This window comes from Lygodium microphyllum, chromosome 1 (assembly GCF_053477565.2).
Source record: "Lygodium microphyllum isolate KBCC chromosome 1, Lygodium_microphyllum_v1.1.10, whole genome shotgun sequence".
Taxonomy (NCBI): domain Eukaryota; kingdom Viridiplantae; phylum Streptophyta; class Polypodiopsida; order Schizaeales; family Lygodiaceae; genus Lygodium; species Lygodium microphyllum.
Window position 1 is genome coordinate 134986666 of NC_141135.1, and position 27094 is coordinate 135013759.

At 41.6% G+C, this 27094-nt stretch overlaps 1 protein-coding gene across 3 annotated transcripts in view; it reads left to right on the forward strand.

Moving 5' to 3' along the window:
• LOC148041712 (uncharacterized) overlaps positions 1-26730 on the forward strand; it is a 103454-nt gene extending 76724 nt beyond the window's left edge. The window contains exons 3-8 of one of the 3 annotated variants that reach the window (XR_015691344.1): positions 21260-21917; positions 22056-22346; positions 22431-23000; positions 23081-23340; positions 25794-26142; positions 26288-26730. Coding sequence is in view for 2 of the 3 variants with exons in the window: in XM_087681599.1 (XP_087537725.1) it covers positions 21260-21917; positions 22056-22346; positions 22431-23000; positions 23081-23340; positions 25794-26052 (2038 nt within the window). In the remaining variant the exon portion in view is untranslated. Of the gene's footprint in view, positions 1-21259; positions 21918-22055; positions 22347-22430; positions 23001-23080; positions 23341-25793 lie in introns of all 3 variants that reach the window. The other 2 variants (XM_087681599.1, XM_087681612.1) reach the window with 2 other exon arrangements.
• Positions 26731-27094: the final 364 nt, after the last annotated feature.

The following is a 27094-nucleotide window of genomic DNA, read 5'->3' on the forward strand; positions in this document are numbered from 1 at the left end:
CCAAATTCTTTGCATATTTGTAGGCATCCTCGAGTGGGTGAAGAGGATTGCTGAGCACCTCATTGTGGTTGTCTGGCAGCAATCCAAAAAGAATTTGCATGTAGAGTAGCATTTTAGGATCATCCAAGGCCTCATCTTACACATTAAATCTTTGAATTCTTGAGAGTATATATCCAAACTCTTCTTTCCCATATGAAGCTCAAATAGGTTTCAAAAATGTTTAATTTGATCATTGGTTACGAAACATTTTTGAAAAATAGGTTGAGAATCAGCCCAAGTCGCTAGCTTAAGGTGTAGACTCGCCCATCAAGTGTATGCCTTCCCTTGTAACATGATTTGTATTTGCTTGATGCGTTGGGCGTCATCGAATTGATACAAATCAAAATGCGCCATCCATTTGGTCAGCCATGAATCAATGTTTGTCTCATCACATTCTTTCTTTTCCCCTTTAAGGGGATCATGTTGGACCCAAACAAGCAATGTCTTGGTGGTTGCAGGCACAAAAGGAAAGTGGGGTACGCACAATTCAGTTAACTACCACTGCATTTCCTTCGCTTGAGCTTGGAGAATCCTGACAATGGATGAATCTCCTTCCGACTTGAAAAAAGAAGCAGCTTGGGGATGTTGCCCGTGCATGTGTTCGGGTTCGAGAGAAGCCAGACATGGATCCTCTGTGTACTGAAGTTCAGCAGAAGCGGACTCTTCAAAGGGAGATCACCATGAGAAGACATGGTATTGAGAACTTAAGGAATGCAAGAGAGAAGAGCAGGAGAAGCATAAACAATCTACTTTAAATGCACGATTGAATTGTTAAAAGGAAAAAAAATATGGCAAGGAGAGGGACAACTTTAGTCAAGGAGAGGGGGAGGTTTAGTTGGACTGTTTTTGTCCTAGTTAAGGGTTTCATTAAAGATAAAAGAAAGAATACAATTTTATTTTAAACAAAATGATTGATCATTCATTAAAAGAAGTGTGTGCGTGGCTTTTAAAAAGTTTGCCACGCTTCTACGAGATACAAATTGTCGCCTATGTTCCAGTACCACTCGAGAAGAAAAATGATACTCCAATCCATGTGGACGATGATAAATCCCCCCTCCCCCCCCAAGTCGAGTGCCGGTTGCTCACACACACCATAGCCGTTGAAACTTGCCGTCGATTACTTAGGCTTGCCATAGTCATTAACACCTAGCATGGATTGTTTGCATGTGTGTACACTCTTAGTTGGCATTTGTCTAGAGTTGCGAGAGTCTAACTTGTGTGACGACCTCTCGCTCTTCCATATTTTGACAACCTTTGTTCTCTTCCACAAGTGAGAGCCAATTCCTTGCTTGCTAGCCATTTAGAGGGAAACGATGCCGTTTGACAGTCTACGTGTCTTGCAACAAAAAGAATTTTGTTCAATCACAATCTCTCTCCCCGATGCCCTTATTGATTGTAATAACTAACATAGCATTTAATCTTAATGTTAATCCTAAAAGTAATGTCAATATTAAATGTTAAGCTAATGTTATGATTTTATGTTACTTTAACAGTAAAATTAATAATCATATTAACGTTAAATGCTAAATTGACAGGATTATTGTCAATTTAAACTCTGATGCCTATTTCGGGCTACAAGATTTTTGCATGAGACAATGGTTTGGGAGTGGTAGGTCCTTAGACTCCGATCGCCAACACTGTTGAATAATTCTTGTGCACAAGTATCATTTCAACAAAACTAGAGCATGGTTTCAAAACATACCTTTGTCTCGTATCTATCACTCAGAACATGTGTTTCTTATGCACACCTCTCATGCCACCAGTGTCCTATACCATCCTTAATGAGATAAAGGCGTACTTGTCAAACAAACCATCAAAGTTTCGTGAGCAAAAGTGGTTTTGTGTACGTCATTGGATCTTGTATCCAATTGCAGGTTGGTGCTCTGATACCAACGAAACATCCCCCTAGGATCCAACTTGCACACGAGACACGACACAAGCCAAACTTGACATAAAAGGGGCCAAACATCAAACTTACCTTCCAACCATAGAGCCAAATGGTGGGCTCACCCTTGAGCTTGGGAGCTAGCAACACTTCCGGTCATGACCATGTCCCAAGGGTTGGCATCCCATATCACTAGCCCACACTATCCTAGTGTACGGATATTTTGGCTTAAGGGCCAAGAGTCTAAGAGTGGTGATTACACAATGAATATGCTCAATAGAGTTTTGAGTTCTATTTATAGGACTCGGCTGTCTTAACCTTGAAGTGTCCTTAGTTCATTTGCACTAAGTCAAATTGCAACCATCGTGACCAATGCTACTAGCGCTTGTCTGGATGTCTAGGGACATAACAAATAGGGCCTTAAATCCTATAAATAAGACTTGGTTGTCTTAATCGCGAAGTGTCCCTAGTTCATTTACACCAAGTCACTTCGTAACCATTGTGACAAATGCTTTTAGCGCCCATCTGGATGCCCAAGGACATAACCTTTAAGCCTCCAAAATGACAATGACAAGTCCTCTTAAAAGTCTTCCAAGGCTCAAAAAGGGGTAGATCAAAAAGCGAGGTTGAAAAGAGGCAAAAAAATCAAGGAAAGATTGGAAATTGGTGGCACAATGCAAAGAATTGATGGCTGCAAGCAAATGATTTGCTTGTGATCGGGAGAGGCTCATGAATAGGAGAGTTACATGGCAAAGGATTGCCCAAAGAGATAGCAAGCTGAAAATAAGGGAGATACCAAGGGGAGAAAGCACAAAACCTCAATTAGTTTAGTCTTTGATGTAGTGGTAGATCAGCCCAATGATGATGCTACTAAGTTATGGGGAGCACGGGGCAAGGTAAGAGATCAACATGCATTGATTTTCTTTGATCTTGGTGCCATAGTTGCACTAGTACCATGTACGAAAGGGTTCATACTATACTTTACTTTAGGTACCATACCTTATGTATTAGTACCATAAGGTACCAACTTAATGGATACTTATTTTCTTGTTTGAACCGCAGTTTGAATTGCAGTTTGGGATACTTAAGGCAATTGTTGACAGAGAGGTTGGAGGATGATTCCATAGATTTGATTCCAGGCAGCAACCCTCCTAATAGGCCACCATATCGGGTGAGTGCAGCCCAAGAGGATGGAATTATGAGCCAAGTTAATGAGATGTTGGAAAAAATGGGTTGATTCAGTCTATGTCATATCCCTATTGTTCACCCATGATGTTGGTGCAAAAGGAGGATGGGTCATAGTATATGTGTATTGACTACCGTACACTAAATGAAATTATGATTAAGAATCACTTTTCGATTTCTAGGATCGATGACATTATGGATAGGTTTTAAGGGGCAGCCATTTTAAGCCGTATTGATTTGAAGAGTGGATATCATCAAATTCGCACAAAGGTAGTGGATGTATCAAAGAGAGCATTCATGACATCTTTTGGGCTTTATGAATTTCTTGTGATGGTGTGTGGGTTTACAAATGCTCCCACCACATTTAATCGAGTGATGGACAGGATATTCAGACCACATAGAGCTTTTATGGATACATTCTTTGATAACATGACTGTCTTTTCAAAGAATGAGGCGGAGTACAGAAAGCATTTGAACATTGTGTTCAATGAATTGCATAAGCATCAATTACTTATTAATGACAAGAATAGTGTTTTTTTTTTTTTTGGAGGCATGAGATCCACCTTTTGGGGTACATTGTATTGGCTAATGGGGTGCGTGTGGATTTTGCAAAGGTTGAAGCCATATGCTCATGGTCACACTTGAAGAATATGCAAGAGGTTCATAACATTTTAGGCCTATGTTCCTACTACAAGAGATAATCTTTGCACTTTGCTGCAATTGCTTCTCCATTGCATGCTTTGCAAAAGAAGGGTGTTCCCTTTAGATGGACAGCAATTGAAATTTTTGTGAGAGTGCGCAAGGGAAGGAGGAAAGCAAACATGGAGAGAGAAAGAGACAATAGGAAAAATGGAAGAAATCCACACTGACTGAATAATGAATGCTGAATACAAAGAGAGGACTGATCAGCCCTGCATGCAGCCCGGGGTGTCAATGAGGGCACCAGATCAAAGTTGGAAATGATGATGGCAGTAGCAGCATTGGAGACAGAGAAGAATGCCAAAGTCGGAGAAGCAACTTGCAAAACATGATGGGCAAAGCGAGGAATGACCAGCTATAAATAGTTGTAGACCACCAAATCTGGCCGACCTGCCATAAATGGCCCAAAATCCGACCTGTTGCAAATGACCATGAAGCTGCAATAAATGTAGTCTGACTGCATGGAAAAATCTGACAAATAGTGACATGGCATCTTAGACAATCTTGAAGTAGGTAGGCACTAGCAAGAGGTGTAAACTAATTAACAAATGTAGGAAAAGGGCCTAAAAGAGAAGAAATGCGCAGTAAAAGGCAAGACCTCCCATGCCTCTATCAGACTTTGACAAGAGCTCACAATTGGGAGTTGACACATTGACAATGCTAAAAGAGGCAGGCTAACACTCCTCTCAGGTCTTGGGAGTGTTTGAAGACCCAACAATCTCATGTGATGAAGCATAGTGTTGGGAGTAAAGGCGCATATGTCTTGCCACTTGTGTATTAGCTACACTAACAATACCTGCATACCCGCACACCTCTACACTGCAAGTGGCGGGTGCCCATCACTGTCACTTTTTTCTTTATTCTTTCAGTGACATTTGAATAAAGGGAAGGCTAGTCACACATTGTGAGTGTTGGAGTTCCCATATCTTCTCTCTCTCTCTCTCTCTCTCATTCCACCATAGCTCTTCCCATAGAAACAGGGAATGCCCGTTTCGGCGCATAGGAACAGATTAACGCGTTCCGGGAGGTACGAGCCCAGGAAACGCTGGCGAAACAGTTCAGCCCGTTCCTTGGCCCGTTCCATCCCGTTCCTTGGCCGTTTTCTGTTTGGAACGGCCATTCTAGCCCAGCCATGTAATTTTTTAATTTAAAAAAAAACTCCTGTTTGACGTTTCGCTCCCGCCCGTCGCCTGTCGCGCTTGCCTGTCGCCTGTCCCTTGTGCCTGTCCCCTGCACCTGCGCCTGTCCCCTGTCGCGCTCGCCTGTCGCCTGTCCCCTGCGCCTGCGGCTTGTCGCTCCACACGCCCCCGCCTGTCGCCTGTCGCCTGTGGCCTGCCGCTGCGCCCGCCTGTCGCCTGCCATTCCACGTGCCCGCCTGCCCCGCCTGCTCGTGCTCCTCCGCCTGCTTTTACTCCTTCGCTTGCAGGCTGCTCGGCCTGCCACACCTACCTCGCCAAGGCCGTGGGCGTGCGCCGTGTCTACTGCGCATCTGACTCTCCCACCTGCCTCTAAGTCTCCCGCCTACGTCACGTGCGGCACACGGTACACTTTGGACCTTGGTTGAAATTTTTGCAATTTCATTGAACTTTGACGCATGGATGTTGAAATGTTGGTTGGAAATTTCTGTAATTACTAATTTCATTGAAGTTTACAGTTTACTGATTATTTGTCACTTCTATATAGATGGCAGCATTGACATCTATGGGATCTTCATCATCCTCAGCAGATACTTTGTCAACAACTGGACGAAGTCGAAGCACTACTTGGTCATGGTGGGATGAGGTAGATGCAGGGGTGCCATTGAGAGGTGGAGGGGCTCGCCCTTGGAAATGCAAACTTTGCCCTTATGCTCGCACTAGTGGGGCTGATAAAGTGAGAGCCCATCTTCTACATGAGGAGAGAAAAGAGGTGTGTTTTTGCACCAATGTATCAATTGAGAAAATGCAAGAGTTGCTTGACCGCATAGCCACTTCTATGGGAAATTCACATGCTAGGAGTACGCCAAATATAGCAGTGGATCCAACAACATGGACTCCAAGGCCAGCAGGGCATGGTGCTTCATGCAGAAGACCACCAGGATTAGTGGCTACGTAGCCTTCTCGTGGGCCATCAATGGCAACAGGTCGTGGTGTTAAACAGAGTTCCTTGCACACTTCATGGAAACCAAAGAAAAAAGAGGAAACAGATGCAGCAGTGGCACACTTTTTTTACCATGACCATATTGCATTCAAATCAGCCAGGTCACCTTATTTTTTAAATATGGTGACAAAGATTGCAGAGTATGGATCCACATATAAGCCCCCTTCATCAGAAACTATCAGGACTACATTGCTTCAAAAGGAGAAAGTAGCCATAGAGATTGCAACAACAAATATTCGCAATCAATGGGCAAGAAATGGAGTGACATTGATAGCAGATGGATGGAGTGACACACGCCATAGGTCCATACATGGTGTTGTTGCATATTCTCATGGAGATGTATACTTCATTGGTAGTCATGATGCTTCAGAGACTGGAAAGAGTGCAGATGTATTGGCATCCGAGTGGTGCGAGGTAGTGCAGGCTGTTGGGGCAGAAAATGTAGTGTAGTTTGTGGCAGATGGTGAACCTACAAATAGGGCAGCAGGAAACATTTTAATGGCAATGTATCCACATATTACCTTTAGTCCATGCATGGCGCATTGCTTGAATAACTTGTTGAAGGATATTGGAGACTTGCCATGGATTGCATCTCTTGTTGCGAATGGCAACAAGATTATCACATTTATATGTAATCATCAGTACTTGCATGCTGAGTTTCGCAAGAGAAGTGACAAAGAACTTCTTAAATACTCGGATACACGATTTGCATGTAACTTTCTTATGCTTGGTCGATTGCACTATTGCAAAGGTGCAATTCGGGAGCTATTTGCTAGTGATGAGTATGAAAATTGGACTGGGACTGCCATTGCTACTGCTGTGTTATGTAATGCATATGTTTCTGATAGAGGTTTTTAGGGATGAGGTTAATCGCACCAACCAAATGGTTGATCCTATTATGCACATGTTGAGGCTTGCAGATGGCATGGATCCATGGATTGGGAAGATCTATGAAGGTATGAATCGCATGATTGAGAGGTTGGAGAGTTTGGAACCAAATGCAGACAGGTATGAGCAGATCAAGGAGATATGCATCAGTAGATGGAATGAGTATGACTCTCCTATGCATGCTGCAGCATATGTGCTTGATCCTGAGTTTCAAGGAAAGATGCAAGAAAGAGACCTTGAGGTGGTCAAGGCTTGGAACACATTGCTTGCAAGGCTTTATCCCAGCTGTGAAATGCAACGCAAAATTAAAAATCAGCTCTTTGTATATCAGCAAACATTAGGGATGTTTGGTACAGAGGATGCACTAGAGGACAGGATAAATATTGGGGCTGCTTTATGGTGGGAGGACTATGGGGCAGAAGCTCGAGAGTTGCAGAGTTTGGCTATTCGTATTCTTAACCAAACAATTAGCTCTTCTTATTTAGAGCAATTGTGGAGCTCATTCAATCACATTCACTCAAAGAAGAGAAATCGTCTTGGTACAATGAAGACAAATGACCTAGTTTATGTGAGCTCCAATCTTCGCTTGCTAGCTCGTACATCAGTTGCAAAGGCTGATTCTTTTATATGTTGGGAAAAAGATGACGATGATGATGATGGTGATGATGATGGGCAGGATGTTGTTCAGCAGGATGAGCATTCAGGCACAGTGGAGCCATCTTTCATGAATCAGAGCACTTAGTAGCTAGCCTTTTGGAACTTTAGAGTATTGACTTGGAAATTGGAGCTCTTGTAACTTGGATCTTTACTATTTAGGCTTTAAAGTTTAGTGCATATTTTGTGTTTTTGCAATGCACACTTGTTGCCAGTTGGACTTATGCAACATTGTTGATTAGAATGTTGAATTATGAATGCGACAATCCATTGCTAGTTACAATGTTTTGAATCTTTATTATTGTTGAAACTTGATTATTATGTCTCTAGAGTCTAATTTCATGAATTATGGTTGATATGATCTCTCTCTCTAGATTCTAAGACAAGTGTTGACTCTCTCTCTCTCTCTCTCTCTCTCTCTCTCTCTATATATATATATATATATATATATATATATATATATATATACAGTTCCCTCCGTTCTCGTTCCCTCACTTTGGACGTTCCCCCCGTTCCCCGTTCCTGGTAACTATGGCTCTTCTTTCCGCTCTATGCTTCAACTTTAAGGCTCACTCCCTTCAATTGGCATCACAGCCATCTTCCACGAGAGCTCGAGCCCAACCCGACATTGCTTTTGCTTGTGGAGAATACCTTTAGCTCATAGTTTCAATGGCAACCATGGCTTTGCTTGGAGAGGTATGAGTGGGTACATTTCTCCTTCCTAGTAATATAAGGATTGTTGAGGCTTGTTCCAAGCTTTCTTCTTGACACATTCAGCATTGTTTTAGGGCTCTAGCATAGGCAGCAAGGCGGCCAACAAGACCTGAAAATCAGCATGGTTTGCGTCAGTTTGCTGCCTTGAATCCCTGCTCAGCCCAGTCACTCCTCCAGCTCCCGTATGGTCATTGGGCACTTGGACAATCATCTTTGACACTACCCAACACCTTTGGCATGAGTTTGGGCATCAGTTGGGGCTCTTGGTTTCAGCCATTAGCTCACAGTTTATGACAATTTGCTTTATTACAGTTCTGGACAGCCCTTCACTCGTTGTTTGGAGGTCACTTGTGCTTCTCGGGATATCTATTTGATGCCGGATCATTTGGGGATGTTATGCCAATGTATTAGAATGCTATGGGACTGATTTGAGCACTCTTTTGCTAAGTTTTACATAGATTTTTTACTGCTGTAATAAACAGGGCTGAAGCTGATTTTATCAGTAAAAGCAAATGTCTATTGCTCTCAGGTGCTTACCGACTATTTGGGTACCGATGCTTATGGTTCATGTTATTTGCTTTGTCATGCTTTTAGCTTACTTTTGAGGTGAGATTAGAGTTTTGAATCTTGACATGGCTGTCATTCACTGTTATGTACGGCTATTTAATGCTCCCGTAAGAGATTTGCAAGTTACTTGGGTTAGATGCTCCCAAATTGATGCTACTTGGATCTTGGATGTCTGGATGTCTTCCATGTGATGAGCCTTGTTTGCATGTTTCGCATTTGACTTTTGTTTCGAGAAGGAGCCGCTACTTGACATTTGGATATTACATTGAGCATTTGGTTATGCAGCTGAGGTTCAGGGTCTAACACTGAGATCGTGGGACTTGGTGACATGTACATACTCTTGTCATGCTCTATGCATGTGGCTGATGCTTAATGGGCTGATTTGACATTACTCTTGGGCCGGCACCTATCTCTGTCACAATGTTGTCAGTGATGTATGCATTTTGGTTGGTTATGTATTGAGCTTCCATTACGTTGCTCAATCTGTTGTACCTTTGGTTGGTCTCTTCTGTTACTTGTGAGACCTACTCTATGCATGATGGTTATGCCTATGGGATATATCTCAATCTGACAGAATGATTCTTTTATAGTTCTTGGTGGTAGTCGCATATTCACTCATTGCGGGTTAGAGCTATTCTGTGGCAGTTGCAGTTTGTCTTATATCAATGATTGCCCATCTTTGGCATTGATTTCTTACTGTTATACTTCATTTTCAGCATGTTGTAATTCTAGTTTAGTGCATTGTTATGTGGACAATTTATCATTTGGTTGGTACTCCTTGTTTTCAGCTTCATTTAGCAATGGTATTAGAGCTGTTTACAATAATTACAGCAGCCTGCTTTGACAGTTTGTGCACTTGTTTGCTTGTATTATGGCTGGTGGATTGAGTGATAGTGCTATCTTTAATATTGGCAAGATGGATGGCACCAACTACAGCTACTGGAAGGCCTAAATTTGACAAGTTTTAGTGCAAAAAATGCAAGTTATGCCTTTGAAATATAAGGGTATCAAGCCCGAACCTATTGATGTAGAGGGTTGGGTTGAATTAGATAAGCTATGTAAGTCCACCATCATGTTGTGCCTCTCTATGCAGGTGTTTGATAATGTTGTTTGTAATAGGCAACCCGTAGCATGGGACTTATGGGAAAAGATTTGCAATGTCTATGACCAATAAAGTTCCGCTTCTTAGATGTAGTGGTGGCTGAAGCAACTCATGGACGTTTGCATGAAAGAGGGTACTTCTATGTCAACTCACTTAAATGAGTGCCTCTTGTTTCTCATAATTACACTGTCTAAATCACGGGATCCATTTCGTATTACTATGTGTGCCCGCATGGCTATTGATGGGGTACAGTTATAGGATGTAGAGGGTGCACTCCTGACTGAAGAGGTTAATAAAAATAATATAGATACTTCTCGCACCTCTCATGCTTTGACAGGTAGAGGCAATAATGGTAGAGATGGTAATTCCCGCCATGGGAGAGGCTTTGAGCAATCTCACTCTCAGTCACGTGGATAGTCTCTCAGTAAGTCTTGTGGCCATTACTCCTTATTGACTTGTCATTACTATGGGAAAGCATGACATATTAGGCAACAATGCCATAAAATGCGTGAAGATAAGCGCAAGGAAATGACAAGGGTAAACTGCAAGACACAAATGATAATTGCAGCATTGTTTCTAGCAAGTCATGCGTTACGATTGAAGAGATTAATGTTGTGTAGACTGATTCTAATGATGATTTCATACTTGTAACTTCTTCTCTTGATACCTCACAGCTGATTGATGCTTTGTCAGGGTATACTCAGTGTTGGTTAATAGACTTAGCGGCTTGCTTTCATGTGATGCCCTCATAGAGAGCGGTTTCACTTCTATCACAGTATGATTGGATTTGTCTACTTGGGTAATGACCTCGCATTGTAGATAGTTGGTATTGATGATGTTTAGCTGTGGTTTGGTTCAAGTTGCACATTTACTCTTCATGATGTACGGCATGTACCGGCTCTCATGAAGAGTCTTATCTCTGTTGGCACTTCGGATGATGTAGGTTATGTAGTTTCTTTTGAGGATTTCTCATGGAAGATTACTCATGGGAATCTTGTTATTGCACATGGTGCTAAGTCCAATACTCTCTATCCCTTGCTTGTATCTAGGTCAGTTGACCATGTTTTGGCAGTGGATACAGTTTCACATGTATCTCTGTGGCATCAACACCTTGGGTATATGTCCTTGAAATGAATTAAAATGCTTATCCGTTTGTAGTATCTTTCACCCCTTGACTATAAGAGCTTTGAGTCTTGTGATTATTGTTTATATGTAGGTAGATACATAATATGCATAAAAATTTTGGTATAGTTGCATTCGTACTACATACGGACTAGTTCGTTCCATACGGTTCGTACTGTACGGTACGGTACGTATCCGTACCATTTCATACAAAAAAAACAGGCTATTTTTGGCCTTTGAAGACTAGACCATACAATATCTTCCAACTCCTAGGCCTTATGTTTATTATCATAATTCCAAGTCTCACATACACACACACACACACACTCTCTCTCTCTCTCTCTCTCTCTCAACTTCCAAGATGAGTATGCAATTTCAAGAGCATTCCTCAATCCCCCTCCTCTCTCTCTCTCTCTCTCTCTCTCTCCAAACTAATCGCCAAGTCTCTCTCTCTCTCTCTCTCTCTCTCTCTCTCTCTCTCTCGTCTTACACACACACACACACACACACACACACAAAAAGAATGAAGAGCGTGTTTGTCCATTCACTCTAAACTTTGCTTTGTTCTTTGAAGTTTAATGTATTATATATACACTTTCATCTGCCTTCTAGTAGCGCATTGCGCATGTTGTGCATGAGGTTTTTCCTTATTATCCTCATGTATTCATTCTATTAACTCAAGTGACATTGCTATTTTAGCTCTAAACATGTGTTCCATTATCTATAATCCAAAATAACCAAGTTTTTGTTTTTTTGTTTCTTTCATATTAATATCAGACCGTACCTTATAAAATCATAAGGTACCAATTAGTATTGTACCGTATCGTATCTTTCGTATCTGACAACCTTGAAGTCTGGTACGACATGCATGGATGAGCCATTGACTTTTGTTCATTTGGACGTATGTACTTACATGCCTTGTTAGTGATGAGGTGGCGCGAAGTATTTCGTTACCTTCATTGATGACTATACCCATAAGGTGTGGGCGTATCTTATTAAGCAGAAATGAAAAGTCTTGGCTTTCTTTGGTTGAGAACCGGTATAGGTGTAGATTGAAATGCTTAAGGTCAGATAATGGGGTGAGTATGTCTCTAAAACCTTTGAGTAGTTTTGTGACAAGAGGGGTATTAAGCGTCAGTTGACCGCCTTGTACACCGTATCCTAGAATGGTATGGTTGAGCATATGAATAGGACAATTCAAGAGCGAGTTCGCAATATGCTTAGCTAGGTAGACTTACCATAACATTTTTGGGATGAGGCAGTTACTAGTGGTCTATACTTGATAAATTGGTCCCTATGTCCTACTCTTGACTATTTGGTTAAAGAGGGGGTATGGTTTGGAAAACCTCTCTCATATGCTCATTTGTGTATCCTTGGTTGTGAGGCTTTATGCTATGTACCCAAGGACAAGCATAATAAGTTGGATCCTAAGTCTAGGAAATGTATCTTTCTTGGTTATGGGGATGCAGGTGAGATGGGCTATTGTCTATTGGATTTGCATACTTGGAAGGTTATTCGTAGCCATGTTGTTTTCCATGAGGAGAAAATGCATAAGCAGCTATAGGGTGATATTTCAAGAGGAGTCTCTTTCTACTATACATCTAGCTAGACAGCCTATCGTAAACTATCAAGGGGCAAATTGTGACTAAGTAGTGTTGGTTATTTGTGTTAGGCCATTACATTGAATTTGAAGAGAGATCAGCCTATCTCTCTTTGTACTTCAAATTAGAGCAATATAGTTAAAGTAATACTGCAAGGGGTGCCAGTTGTTGGGGCCAATTAGGTGTTGGTTGTCCAAGATTAAGGGGATAAAGTATATATTGTCTGTATCCGATGCTTGCTACAATTTTATTTAAAGCAAGTTTTTGCCACCCTTGCCACGAAGAAAGATATATTTAAGAATATACATGACTCCAAGAACCCACCGCGAGGCGGAGAGAATGAAGAAGGGCATCCACTCATTTAGGAGGCAAGCATGTGATTGTGGGATAACCCTTGGAGATCTCCAAACAAGGCCTTACAATCATACATCAAGCTTATTTAAAGGCAGCTAGCATTAACGAGAAAATAGAATATCGCTCCTTTCTCTCATGGTAGTAAGGTACCCTCACACACTAAGATCCTATCACGCACTTGCTCTTCCAACGTGCTATTAGAGCAGGTTGTGCTTTCTCCATCTCCATAGCCCATCTAGATCTCACTCTAGCTACTACTGTTGAGAAACCATATCATTCAGTATGGTTTCCTTCTCTATTTCTATTTTTGGTTTCCATTTATAGTTCAAAAAAGGCTTTTTAGGCACTTTTGGAGAGGGTTGGGATGCTGTGTAAAGAAAATACCCTAACACAGAAGCATAAATAGAAACCGTACGACAAAGCACAGACTAATAAAAGAACACAGTTAGGGTTAGGGTTAGGGTAACTCAAAGACAATGAACACAGTTAATAAATAAAAGGATATGACTACTAATAATACGATGCTCATGCAGGAAACACACTATGCAGTGAATGAATACTGAACCTTGAACTCCTGTATCTCAAGGATTAGGGTAGGGGTAATGAGCAGGAGAGTGTGTCGTACTCCGAACGGATCCTGAATCGCAGCAAGGCAGCCTCTGGATGCCGAACACTAGCAAACATAGCAGTGAGAAGCTGGATTTGATATGCATAGTAGTGAGGAGAGAGAAAGACAAAACGCATGCAAGACAGCTTGTAGGAGAGAGAAAGACTAAAAACGCAGGCAAGACAGCTTGTAAGAGAGAGAAAAACTGCAGCGGCTGCAGTAGGACAGAGAAAACTATCACGGCAGCAGCTGGGGCTTGAAAATGCAGTAGTTTGCTGACGTGGTAGGTTGTACGACAGTAGTGCAAATGATCAACAGTCAGTCGCCAGGCAAAAATAGCAGCAATTAGCGTATGGAGGGCTAGAAACGGGCGCTAGACTGTAGGGAACAATGATGGACAGCAAGGGTTGAGATGTCCTCTGCGAACGAGGTGTGGGTAGTAAGTTGATAACACTTGAAACCTGCAAAAACGAGATTCAGGGGAGAGTGGAGGGCTGGCTGCTAATTTATAGAAAATGAAGGTTCTAGATCCTCTCTTACTTAACTCTCTTGATCCGCTCCTCGTTTTAGGGTTTTGGCTAAAATAAGCCTAAAATAAGCATGTTTTGGAGCTGTTTAAGTCGTTAAGAGCAATTCTTAGCACAACATGCCCTACGAGAGACTTCAATGGGCAACACTCTAGACTGTCTATGCACATATATATGGCACTAACTTCACCTATTCTACCTATCCCAAATTCCTTTCTTGCAACATTTGGTCACTCTCTTCCTCTCCACTACTACTCACACGTTGCTCGGAGGACATTGCAGTTCATGGTCTACATCTCTCTTGACTAGGTGCCCTAACTTCCATAACTCCCAGGGTGTGTTTTGGGCTGTACCTGCGTTTTTTATTGCAGATTCTCTTTCTCCACTTGGCGGCCATCATCTCCATTTGGCACTAGCAAGCACTTGCATTTTTGTTGCTAGATTCTCTCTCTCTCTCTAGTTGGTGATAGTGCTCTCCACTTGGTGTTAGCCTCTCAGGCTATATTTCGTAGTTCGACACCACCTTGGCATCGATGACGACTCCATCAAGCACCTACTACCTCAGACACATTCGTTTTTGTAGTTCTTGCTTCATTAGGGGCTGGATTTCCTCATTTGACAGGTAGTCTTGTTGATTCTTAACTTTGAGAGTATGCTTTCATAGCTGGCAATCTTCTTTCTTGACTCTGACGGCATTAAAGGGCTGTGTTTTACTTCCTCGACATTTATCCTTGATCGTTAGATTACTTGGACATCCTATTGTTGGAGAATTGCATTTCACTCCCTTCACAATGTAGATGCCTTTTAGGTGCTGTCGCCTGCATTTCAGATAGAATAGTGCAATTATCTTCGGCTTTGTTGTAGCAGCCTTGTTTTGTTAGCATGATTGAGTGCTTCATCATAATCTTCTTCTATGTGTTTAGAGTCTCTTTTCTCTCTTAGTGTTTGCCTTACACACTGTGTTTCTCCTTGTATACCCTACTATCTCTTAGGTTTGCTTTCACAAGAGTCATTTCTTGACATGGAATCAAAGTATACCTCATTTCTTGATATGGGAGCATAGCTAGAGGTGCTCAAAGAGGTGCAACTATGTGCTATATTGGAAAACACAAAGATAGGTTATAGGTTAAGTATTATCTTTTAGTTTTCCCCTCATTTCCGTTGCATTATTTGGAGATGCCGTTTTTTTCTTCTCCCTTGCATCCTCCCTTTTCCAAGCTGACACATTGGTACCATGGCTTTTCTTGACGGACAGTTCATTGGGTGCTTCATATCTCCCTTCTAGGCCATAGAGATTGCTCTATATCAATTGTGAGAGTATTACACTCCAAGCAATAAGATACATCCAATGTGCACTAAGTCCTTATGAGAAAAAGGAGGATTATCAGGTTCCACCCCTTGGAGACTGTTGTATTGTATTATGGAGTCCTCCTTCACCACATAATCCACCTCCCCCCCCTTTCCTCCTTCAACACCTACTATTAGGTCCAATGGCTTCCATGACCATGGCTTGCAGTTCTACAGTCTCTCTCCATTGAGAGGCAATGATTGTTGGATACTCTCTTTTTGTTAGTTTGCTCCTTTGAGAGACAGAGGTTGTTCTACTCCTTCCACTTCTTCGGCTCCACAGGCCGCTCCATTTGAGAAAGTGATTATTGTCCACCCATAGCTCCCTAGGAGCTATCTATTTCATATCCTTCATTGTCTTGCTTTACGGATAGCAACTCCGATGCGGGTATCAACGAGATTCTGTGTGATACTCCTCTCTCCACCCCCTCTTCTACTCAAGTTCGAGAGGCCACATTAGGAACTACCTTGCCTTCTTAAGCATCACCGGCAGTGTTTCTTCCTCTTTCAATGTTTCAGAGGCCGTGATCCATGTGTTTCTTGATTCATTATCTCTTTTTGAGTGGATTCAGAGGGGGACTCATCTTTCTTCTTCATAGGGGGAATCTCATTTCTTCACCTTTAGGGGGGGTCCCTTTTCATATTGTGGTTCTCCACACACCCTTTACCTCCTTGGATTGTTGATATCCTCATGCCATTTCACCCATTGATTTCCCTTCTCCTTTATTCCTAATGATATCCAAGATCTACAGGTTCTTCCTAGTACGAGGCTTTGGATGTTTCAGCCATGGCTTGGTGGCTAGGCTTGCATATATCTTCTAGCATGGAGTGATTGAGCTTGTGGCTTCTCTCTTGAGGTTGAGTTTCGGCTCCTATCAGCTTGTCATGTCTACTGCTCTTCACTATAGGTTACCTCCCAAGTGAAGTACTAGGATTTTTGTGTTGATCTTCATCTCTCTCACTCCTCTTTTGTGCTCCTTTATGGGACGAGAGGGGGTGTTGAGGAACCATATCATTTTTTACCCTTTTCCTTCTCCATTTCTATTTTTGGTTTCCATTTACAGCCTCAAAAAGGCTCTCTAGGCGCCTTTTGAAAGAGTCAAGGCGCCATTTGAGAGACTTTAGTGGGCTACTAGGGTTGTCAGGTACGAAAGGTACGATATGGTATGGTACGATAAAATACAATACTAATTGGTACCTTATGATTTTATAAGATATGGTACGATATTAGTATGAAAAAAAAACAAAAACTTAGTTATTCTGGATTATAGATGATAGAACATATGTTTAGAGCTAAAATAGCAATGTCACTTGAGTTTATAGGATGAATACACGAGGGTAACAAGGTAAAATCTCATGCACAACATGCACAACGTGTTACTAGAAGACAGATGGGAGTGTATGTGTAAGTCATCATGCAACAGAGCAAAGTGTAGGTTGGACGGACACAGAGACTCTTTATTCTTTTTTTAGAGAGAGAGAGAGAGAGAGAGAGAGAGGGGGGGGGGGGGAGGGATGCTTTTGGAATGACATACTCATCTTGGAAGCTGGGGGAGAGAGTGTGAGAGAGATTTGAAATTGTGATAATAAACATAAGGCTTAGGAGTTCAAAGATATTGTGTTGTGTAGTCTCCATAGGCCAAAAATAGCTTGTTTTTTGTTACAGATACGTACTGTATGGTACGGTATGAACTAGTCCATACACAGTACAAATGCAACTATGTGGGTGACACTCTAGACTATCTATGCCTATATAAATGACACTAGCTTCACCCGTTCTACCTGTGTCGCATTCATTCCTTCTGGCGTTTTGTCACTCTCTTCCTCGTCACTACTACTCACACCCCACTTGGAGGATATTGTAGGTCTTGGTCCACATTTCTCCCTACACTAGGTGCCTTCTCTTCCACACCTTTCAAGTTGTCTTTTGGATAGCAAATTCTCTTCCCTTACCCAGGGACCATCTTCACCATTTTGCGTGAGATTGTACTTGTGTTTTTGGTTGTAGATTCTGTTCTTCCACCTGGCAATGATCATCTTCATTTGGCATTAGTTGGCACCTTCGCTTTTTTTGCCAGATCGCCTCTCTCTACTTAGCGATAGTGCTCTCTAACTAGTGTCAACCTCTTAGGTTTTGCTGCTTGATTTAGACAGGATGTAGTTACTTTCAGAGTTTCGGCTCCGCTATATGATATTTGTTCACTTAACATGATTCAGTGCTTCATCTTCTTCTTTTATGTTTTTTGAGTTTCACTTCTCTCTCAATGTTTGCCGTACACACACTGTGTTTCTGTCTGCAGACCCTATTGTCTCTCTAGTTTGCTTTCACTCGATAGCTAACACTCCTCTTGCTCTAACACACTCCATAGCTAAGACTATAGAAGCCAATTATAGCTCTCTAGCCACGCATCTGTTTTCTAAGCTAGTTATATCAATATTCAAGAGGACTTCAACTACTACATTTTGACTACTCACATCTTTTGGATCGGTTGCCTAAAACCTATCATATCTTTCTTTAACCCGCTCTGTTAGCTTCTGCAAGTCATAGCCAGCAAGGTAGAGGTGTAATAAATCACTGATGTCTCTCAGCAGACTTAATCATTTTCAGTGATCTACAGCGTGATTTGAAGGTTGGTTGAAGGCGTTCAAAAGCCCTAACATGGACAACCGAGATTGCTTATCTTGGTGGAGCATGAACCAAAATTCAGAGAAGAGGTGGCAGACTGGCAGAATTATTGGGCGACAGTTGGGAAGGCCGAATTGAGGGCTGCAGCAGTAATGAAGTCTATCTGGATTGAGTAGAAGGAGCATTTGCTTGTTGTCTTGCTTCAGGGGCAGAAAATACAGAAAAATAGGCCACAATCATGATGCAGCAGCCAGCATTAGCAGTGGACTGTAAAACACAGAATGGGCTGATCTTCAGATGTGGCTGCAGTTAGCGGAAGGCTGGACAACCATTGGATGAGCTGGGCTGATGGCAGGAATAAATAGAATCTTCAGAACAAGGGATGGAACAAGTAGCTGGGCAGCCTCCTATTTATAGATGTGGATCCTCCCAAGGTTTGGGTCTTTGCTTGTGGGACATAGAACTTGGTAAATTTTTAATTGTGGAGCTGCTTTATTGAGCTAATTAAGGTTTAATGAGAAAGGCTCAGTTTTTAGCTAACATCCCCTCTTAAGCCGAAAAAGGGGATCACAAAAGGGATTGTGAGTGTAGCTCACCTCCTGTTTATCTAGAGATTTTCCACCCCAAAGCAGCCAAGGCATCAATCAATCGGTGTATGTCGACTGCCTAAGAATCTGCCAAGACTATTGTGGTGATGGCTATCTTATGTGGGGTTACCAAGGGGCCATCCTAGAGACAAAGGGTGCTTGTTATCTGTCTAGGCGACTACTAGGATTTGTAAAGGCAATGCTAAACCACTTTTAACTTTTTTTGTGGTGCCAGGCGAGGACTTCTAGAGCTTTGACATTGAGATTGTCTGTTATGTTGTGCATGTAGACTCTTTTGGTGGAGGATATGCCAATGCATGTGTCGTTTTTTGGCACAATGTGGTAGTCATGGCTTCAATTGCCTATTTATAGGTGGCTCCCCCCTCACTCCTTTCATCCATCAGATCATATTATCATGCAGCCGCTGTGATCATCATTTTCATCTCTTGCCTTTATTTTGTGCCTGCACTAATGCTTGGAGTTCCATGTTGGGGCTGACAGAGATAAGCCATTGTATCATTCAGTCTCAATGAGATTGCCCTCCATTTTAGGGTTGCCACAAGACAAGGTGCCTATCTCTTGGCAAGATAGCATCTTCTGTTACCATGGTTACCTCCACTGCCCACCCTCCTATCCCCATCCATTTGTAGCTACCTTTGATCTCCCTAGACCTACCACCCCCCTCTTAAATTGGCCAGACTATTCCCTAGCTATATGATCCTAAGATTTTGATGTTCCTTAGCTTCCAAATTCCATTGATGAGTCTTACTGCTTTGCCTGCTAATAGCATCAAATGTCATTTTGTCATGTGAGCTGTACGTAGCTTGACACCGCTGCATTGTTTGTGATATGGTGGGCCCCTTCAATGATCATTATTGCATTTAAAACATTCGTGATACTTGGGCTAGCTGCATGTAAATTTGGAATTACAAAACATGTATACAAATTGGATTCTTCTACTTTGTAAGGTGGTTGCCCATTATCTACTCATATGTAACTATTTATTGACCTGCTTTTGCACTCTTGTTTGTAGTCCTGTTGGTGAGATGCCTCATGATGCCATCAAGTTAAAGTAGAGATAGGTGGATTCTTTGGCAAATACCTACACGGATGCTATTCATTTGGGATTAGGGGCATAGAAGTGGGAGACACCCTGACACACTTGTTGAAAGTGTGTCAAACTCCATAATGGCTTGGGAAATCTCAAAATGCATTTCCCAAGGGGAATGTTTTCCCTCGTCTGAAATGGCGCAATGTGGCATTTCACCTTGTACCCGAAATGTATTCTCGATGTTTCCTTCTTCAAGTGGGATGTGGAATGGGAAGTGGCAATTTTTCAGGATTGAGCATGGGTTTAGGTCATGGTAAGCTTATATATTGCTTGCCTTTTAATACACCCTACTCTTGCTGTTCCTCCCTCAGAAATGTCACCTTCTCTCTCTCTCTCTCTCTCTCTCTCTCTCTATCTCTCTCTCTCTCTACATATTTCACCTTCTTCCCCTCTTCTTTCCCACGCCTTAAAAAATATGATGTGGTGTTTCTGTTTCTCTCTTCTACACGATCATTTCCCTTTTTGTCTTTGTTGCTGTTCCCATTTCCATTTAGGAGCTTCCCTCTATAATTAGAGGATAAATGGGAGGCCACCTTGCAGCTGAGTAGAGATTTTAGGCCAGTTCTTTGGGAATTGCCTTCAGCAGCAGCATCAACAGCAGCAGCATCAACTTCTGCTTTCTTTGATAGCAGGAAACCAGAAATCTTAATACCTTACTCTGCCATGTTCAGAAGCAGGGCTCAGATGGAACTGACTGTTGCAATGGCAGAGGATGGGGTTGTTAGGGTTGAGATGCTGCTGAGTGGAACAGCAGGTCATTATAAGGAATGTGAGAGGGCTGGCAAAGAATGAAGACGAGGAGATAGCAGATGGTGGATGGAAACAAGTGAAAAAAGAGGCGGTTGATGCTATTATCCATGATAACAGCAGGTGCTGAAGGTAGTGTAGGGAGTGGGAGAAACCATGGCACAAATGGGCTAGACTGCTCATACACAAGATGTTAGTAAAGCTGCATGTAGAATGCTAGAGAAGGCTATAAAAAGTTGGGCAAGACAACATGCAGGAGAGGTAGGAGCTAAAATTTTGCTGCTCTTGTTCTCTCATGGCAAGTTTTTATCACATTGCTGCAAATTTTCCACCAACTCTACAGAGCTCACAGGTTACTGATCGAGCTGTTGTATAGCTTGAAAATCTTAAACTTGCAAGAGTACTTGTCATCCATGCAGCTACTTCAGAGGATGCTAGCCTTATCGGTCGTGCTTTAAAGGGACAGTACTTGTGAAGATGATGCAGCTCTTATATAGTGCATAAGCTTGCAAGTAGGGGTCTTGGCTATAGTTTGATCTATGCAGTGATTGTTATCAACAGCTCCATATGATGAGAGGAATATAATGTGCATGTGCTCAGTTATCAGAAGCCGTGTTTTCAACAGCAAGCAATAAAATGTTACAGCTACTCAGTTCAGCTTCTGGAACTTGTACTTCTATGATCGTCTGTCTTGTAATGTCACGGCAACAAATAAACTTGATAACACTGTTTGAATGCCTTAAATTTGATTGTTGCAGGTACAGGGCTTCAAACAAGGGGCAGCTTCCTGGAATAACCTTGGTTCGGAAGGAAGTGGGTGGCAGCTATCAAATTCTGAAAGAAATCTTACAGGACCTGGAGAAAGAACATGGGTACGATGGTACCTTGGAGCATGCTGCTGCTGTGGATGGAACAACTGATTCTGTTTCTGCTGAAAGAGACGACCTGGCTTTAAATGTTGAGACTGGTGCGGCTTCCCCAACTACAGAATCTGATAGTCATAACCCAACTTCTGCTCAGAGTCATTTGTTGCATACTGAATCCATTAGTCGTAAGGTAAATAAGACTAGCAAGGTAAGTACAGACAAGACTATAGCTGCGCAAAAAAGTGCTCCTATTAAAGGTGCAAACGTGGCACAAGTGGAAGAACATATTGTACAGAAGAGAATTACAAAGGGTGCCCAGAAAGGTGTTCCTGCTGACATTGCAAAACCAGCACAAGTTGAGGAAGACTCTATACATGTGCAGATCCCAAAGGAAGTTTGGAACGAGGCAACTGCCAAAGATGCAAAAGTACCCCAAGTGAAGCAAGACATTCTACCAGGAAAAATGAAGAAGCATGCCCAAAAATTTTTTCCTGTTGAAGATGCGAAAGTAGTAAGAGTGGAGGAAGACATTGTAGAAGGACTCTCAGAGGTATGACAGCATTATTTTAAGGTCTGGCTATATAAATTTCCCTCCAGTTTTTTGTTTCAAGATGAGCTGTTAAGGCCCATGGTGCTGGCAGTTTTCTTGTTGTTGTGAACTATATTTTGTGGAATGAATGCTTTACAGCAGGGTTTGTCAGACACTTGTGATGAAGATGACGATGACATAGCCGCTCCTGAGTACGGTGAGTGTGAATCACCAATAGAGCAGAGGATGGTGCAGAGCAGTGATAAAGACACCCCTTTCAGCACAGAAACTTCGGTCATATTAAAGAGTGTGCCTCCTTCAGTCACAACCAAAGACATTAGAGAAGCTTTTGCAGATTGTGGGGAAATTGTCAGTTGTAATGTTTTTCATATGTCTATCTATTGGAATTCACCAAAGGGAGGGCCTTATTATGGCACGGTAACCTTCAAGGTATATTCTAATGTAAAGCTTAATTATTTGATCATGTGTTATCGTCTTATACATGTTTCACCTTAAGATCTGTAATTCTGGCAGACAGTTGATGGCTTCTGTAAAGCACGAGACAAAAAACAAGTAGTCTTGAAGGATGTGGTGGTCGAAATCGAGCAGGTGTCGAAACAGATCAAGTTTCAAGAATGTCATCCCATTCAAACACAACACTCCATTACCACTGGAAACACAAAGTCGATAGATATTGAGGGCAGGGAAAAATTAAATACTGGTAGAAAACAAGTAGTCTTGAAGGATGCGGTGGTCGAAATTGAGCAGGTGTCGAAACAGATCAAGTTTCAAGAAAGTCATCCCATTCAAACACAACACTCCGTTACCACTGGGAACACAAAGTCTATAGATATTGAGGGCAGGGAAAAGTTAATTACTGGTAGCAAAAGTTTTTTGGAGTCAACTATCGAACATGATCGCTCTGGAATGGCAAACCAAAACTATCACAGATTGTGGAACCCTCTTGCTATTAGGATCAAGAATGTACCCTCACATGTAAGTAGTAGCCATCTTAAAGAAGCCTTGAGCAAATATGGTGAGATCAACAATCTAACACCATTTGTCAGGGGCACTGCTGGTACCACATATATTGTCTGGTTCAAGGTAATTTATTGAATATTGTGGTTGAACTTTACTATTTCACTGTTTCCTGCCACTTACGTGAGACTTTTCTTTGCCCTTAGAGTGATCAAGCTGTAAGGTGTGCTCTGAACGAACGTCAGTTGAAAGTGGGAGACAGATCATATCAACTTCAAAAACAAGCTAACCCGTGGACATCGGTAGTCCGCATGTCAAATATTCCCACACACGTCACAGAAAATAAGTTGAGATCTACTTGCGAAAAGATTGCTGGTGTAGTTGGATTGGAGATGAGGAGAGGCGGTATCGCAGATATACATTTTGATGTTAAAACCTATGATGAGATGGAAAATGTTGTTCAAGGGTAAGCAGCTTCTTGCTTTGATCCTGGCTTACCCTGTATGTCCATAATAATGGTCTTTGTTGTCTTATTTAATCAACCCTCTCTTGAGCACTACCTTCACTTGCCAAACCTGCTCGTGTGCAAGAGTCTTGCTTGGTAAGGTGCTTGGTTAGAGGAACAGCTGCCAGGTATAGTAATGCCAATCTTGTAATCTTTTGGTCAGTGGAGTGGCAACTCTGTTGGAAGAGAAGTCTGCAAACTTCTTTGATTCTTTTACTGTAGTGTAGTTTTCACATATTTATCAACGTAATTCAATAAGGCACATCACATCCCTAAAATCCACATTTTGTAGATAAGGACCTGTGTTCAACTGCAAAGGTTTAACCATTGCTGTCACTATGCTTGACAGCCCACAAGAATGCTATCAACAATAGTGGGTATCACTTTGTCTTTTTGAGTAAGTTTTATTGCCTATGAATTATGATACTATTTTCAAATATATAATAGGCATCATTGGTTATGCTGAGCTTGAGATTACTGGACTCTAGAAGCTCTACATTTGCTGTTGGTTTAGCTAGTTTTTTATTAGATGATTTCTTAGTTGTATTGCATGTTCCCAAGTCATATGCCTCTGCTTGGGACAAGAAAAAAATTATAAATCTCTTTTGGTTCGACTCGATGAAGGGTTCCATCAGTTCTTCCTGTCTGTTCTGCTCATTTTTAGGGGCTTCGGAGGTTGAAATTCTTGCCTTAACCGTTTTCATTTATCTTCTTCTTGATCACCCTTCAGATAGTTTCTGCCACATCCTGTAAAATGCATGTCGTTCACATTTTCTTTTGAAAAAGCTGGGGTTGAACTGCAGTTCCCATTTTCTTTTGTATAAACTGAGATTTCAACCTCAGTACAGAAATCGGGTTAAGTATGGGAAAAGCCAATGATGATGAATTCTTCAATTGGTGTCCATTGGTCTTCAATGTTGATGGTATTACCATCCAACTCTTGGTATAAAAAGCTATATGCTATAAATAATTAACTGCCACTTGTCAAAATAAAGTTGACCAAATTAGCTGTATGTCTGCCACTACTTTGGGGTTCTATCATCACTTAGAGTATACACTCTGGTCTATTTGTCTACCAGCTCTAAAGGTTTAAACTTCAGTCTTCCACCATCAAGGCCCTTACATGCTTTCCATCATTTGTATAAGGTAATTGTCCACATCACTAAAGGCTAATATTGAAATAACTAAATGAAATATTGAGTAACATTCTAGTATTTTTCACACCACTATCCTGAGCACAAGGCCTGTATATTTGAGGTGTGTTTAGTAGAAACCCTAGATAGTGACACAAGGCCTGGTGTCTAATGTATGCCAAGAGGCACATCTACTGGCTCGACCATTATGTAATGGTGCCTAATGTATGCCAAGAGGCACATGTACTGGCTTGACCATTATGGAATGCACCCATAGTGTGTTTACCTGGTGCGAAACACACATACAAAAAAGTGTGTTGACAGGTCATGGGTAATTTAACCCATGACACAAAACACAGAACTTTGTGGAAGGTTTTATCTCATAGAGGTAGTAGCTGACTGCTGATTTGTTCGGGTAAAGGATTTCATGCCTCTGTGAAAGAGGCACAACAAAGGGTCTTGCACTTTTTCGCAATGCAGTATTGGTGTTTTTGTGTTAGATTTGTTCCTTTCAGAATAAAGTTGTCAAGAAGTTTTTGATATATGGGTGTTTATTTTTGCATGCTGAGCACCAGCGCATTTCACAAGCAGACTCTTGAGGTTTTCTATTCTTCTCCTGGCTGCCAGGTTATCCAGAAAATTGAATCACACCTAAAATATGTCAGCCTGGTATGAAACATGCATTGTAAAAGGTGTGTTCACACACTTGACACATGCCGGGAATTAAATCCAATGTCTCTCTGTTAAGATTAGGGGCATTGGGTGAGTGAACCTGACACCTGTGACAGCATGCAAAACTTAGTGGAAGATTTTACCTCAGAGCTAGCCGATTGCTGGTTTTATGGGGTAGACAAAATTCCACTCAAAAGGGAGAGACATGGTGGAAGGGGTCGTTGCCTTTCCCTGTGTGGTCTTGGTACTTGTTTGAGTTCTGTTTCTTTTTCAAATCCAGTTTTTGCCGTTTTCAATATAAGAGTGGCTATTTTTGCATGTTAAGCTGCACCATGGTACATAGACAAGGCTCTTGAGATGTATTATGCTTCTACTGGCTGGTAGGTTATCCAGAGATCTGTTCCCTTTAAGTATTTGTTGATAACACTAGATTGCTTGGTGGAAATATAAAACTTGCTACTAAAGGATTATCTTCTGGTTCGTATTCTCATTTGTTTAACTGGGTGTAGCTAAGTGGAGCTTGTTAAAATATAATTGCTGGTGGTTGTGCAAAAGAGTACGTATGAATGTGTTCTCGTGACTCATTTGTCTGTTCATTGTACTGTCCAGACTGGGCAAAGTGAATTTCGGTGGAGAATTCAGATTGAAGCTTTCACAAGCACCAAGGTTTTTTTGTGGACATAATCCAGGCTTAATGGATAGGCATCAGAAGCCTCAGCATGTGAAGCAGCTCAAGGATACAGTGCTGAAACATTTCGAGAGACACATTGATCAGCTGTCCACACACTTGCAAGATTTTCGTGAACTAGTAGCTATGCAGCAGGAGATGCTACGAGTATCCACCAAGCCCTTTACAGCCAACCGTTAATTCTTCACATAATCTTCCCATAAGTTCATAACCCAGTGATTACCACAGTTTTGTCAATGACGGTAGTTAATTCGACTGTTGAAATTAAAGGTAAGCTATGCATGCCATCTGCAAAGCTTTGGTTAGGGCAAGAGTAATCCGATAAGAACAAGCAAGTTGAGGTGTCAAGTCTGTTTTTTGATCCTTAGTACTTACTATTGCATTTTGTATTAACGGCTATCTGCTGGATATTCAGGTTTTCACACTAGAATTGTTATTGATAGAAGTTCCTTTTGCAAAAGACGCAGCAAATCAGATGGCTCAGCATCTGAATGAGCCACTGTTGTAGTATGGTTGTAAAATTGCATGTAGCTGACAGCTTTTGCAGTGGTTTTAAGGGAACAGAGTTTCCTGGAAGGGCCAAAGTCTCTAGCACACGAGAACCTTGCAAATCTTAGGATACAACTCCAGAGAGTGAAAGCAATAAGGAGCGTTCATGATGCTTGTCATTGTGACTTAAATGTTAAGAAAGTATAGGAAATAAATCTATATTCAATGATATAGAAAAGTTGAGATAAACACCGTATCATTGAATCGGATCCTTCAGTTTTCTGTTTCTTTGAGGGTCAGATCTCTTAATTCTGCCAATTGTTTATTTGTAAACACTATTTTTTTTGGAAGTGAGAGCCAATAATATTTGGTTTACCAAAAGCTAAACTTAAAAGTCAATGGAAATATTTTAATTTTGTAGTCTTTAAGTCTAGTCATGGAGCTAGAGGCTTGAGAACTAAACCATCAAACCTGAAGTTTTTAGTAAATGTACTTGAATCGAATTGGGTCCACAATGCAAGCTTTTGGGAGATTAGAAGCGTTACAAGAGAATCATGGGTTTCAAGGGACTTTTGATCGAGGGAAATGACCTCCATGACCTGTAATATCCCCTTTCAGCTGTGAGCCTGTTATGGGAATTTGTGAAAGCAAATGTTCTGAAAATTGGAATTTTATTGCCCCCTTGCCTGCATATTGAGATTCTAGAGACCACGCCTACCTGGTTGTGATTGGA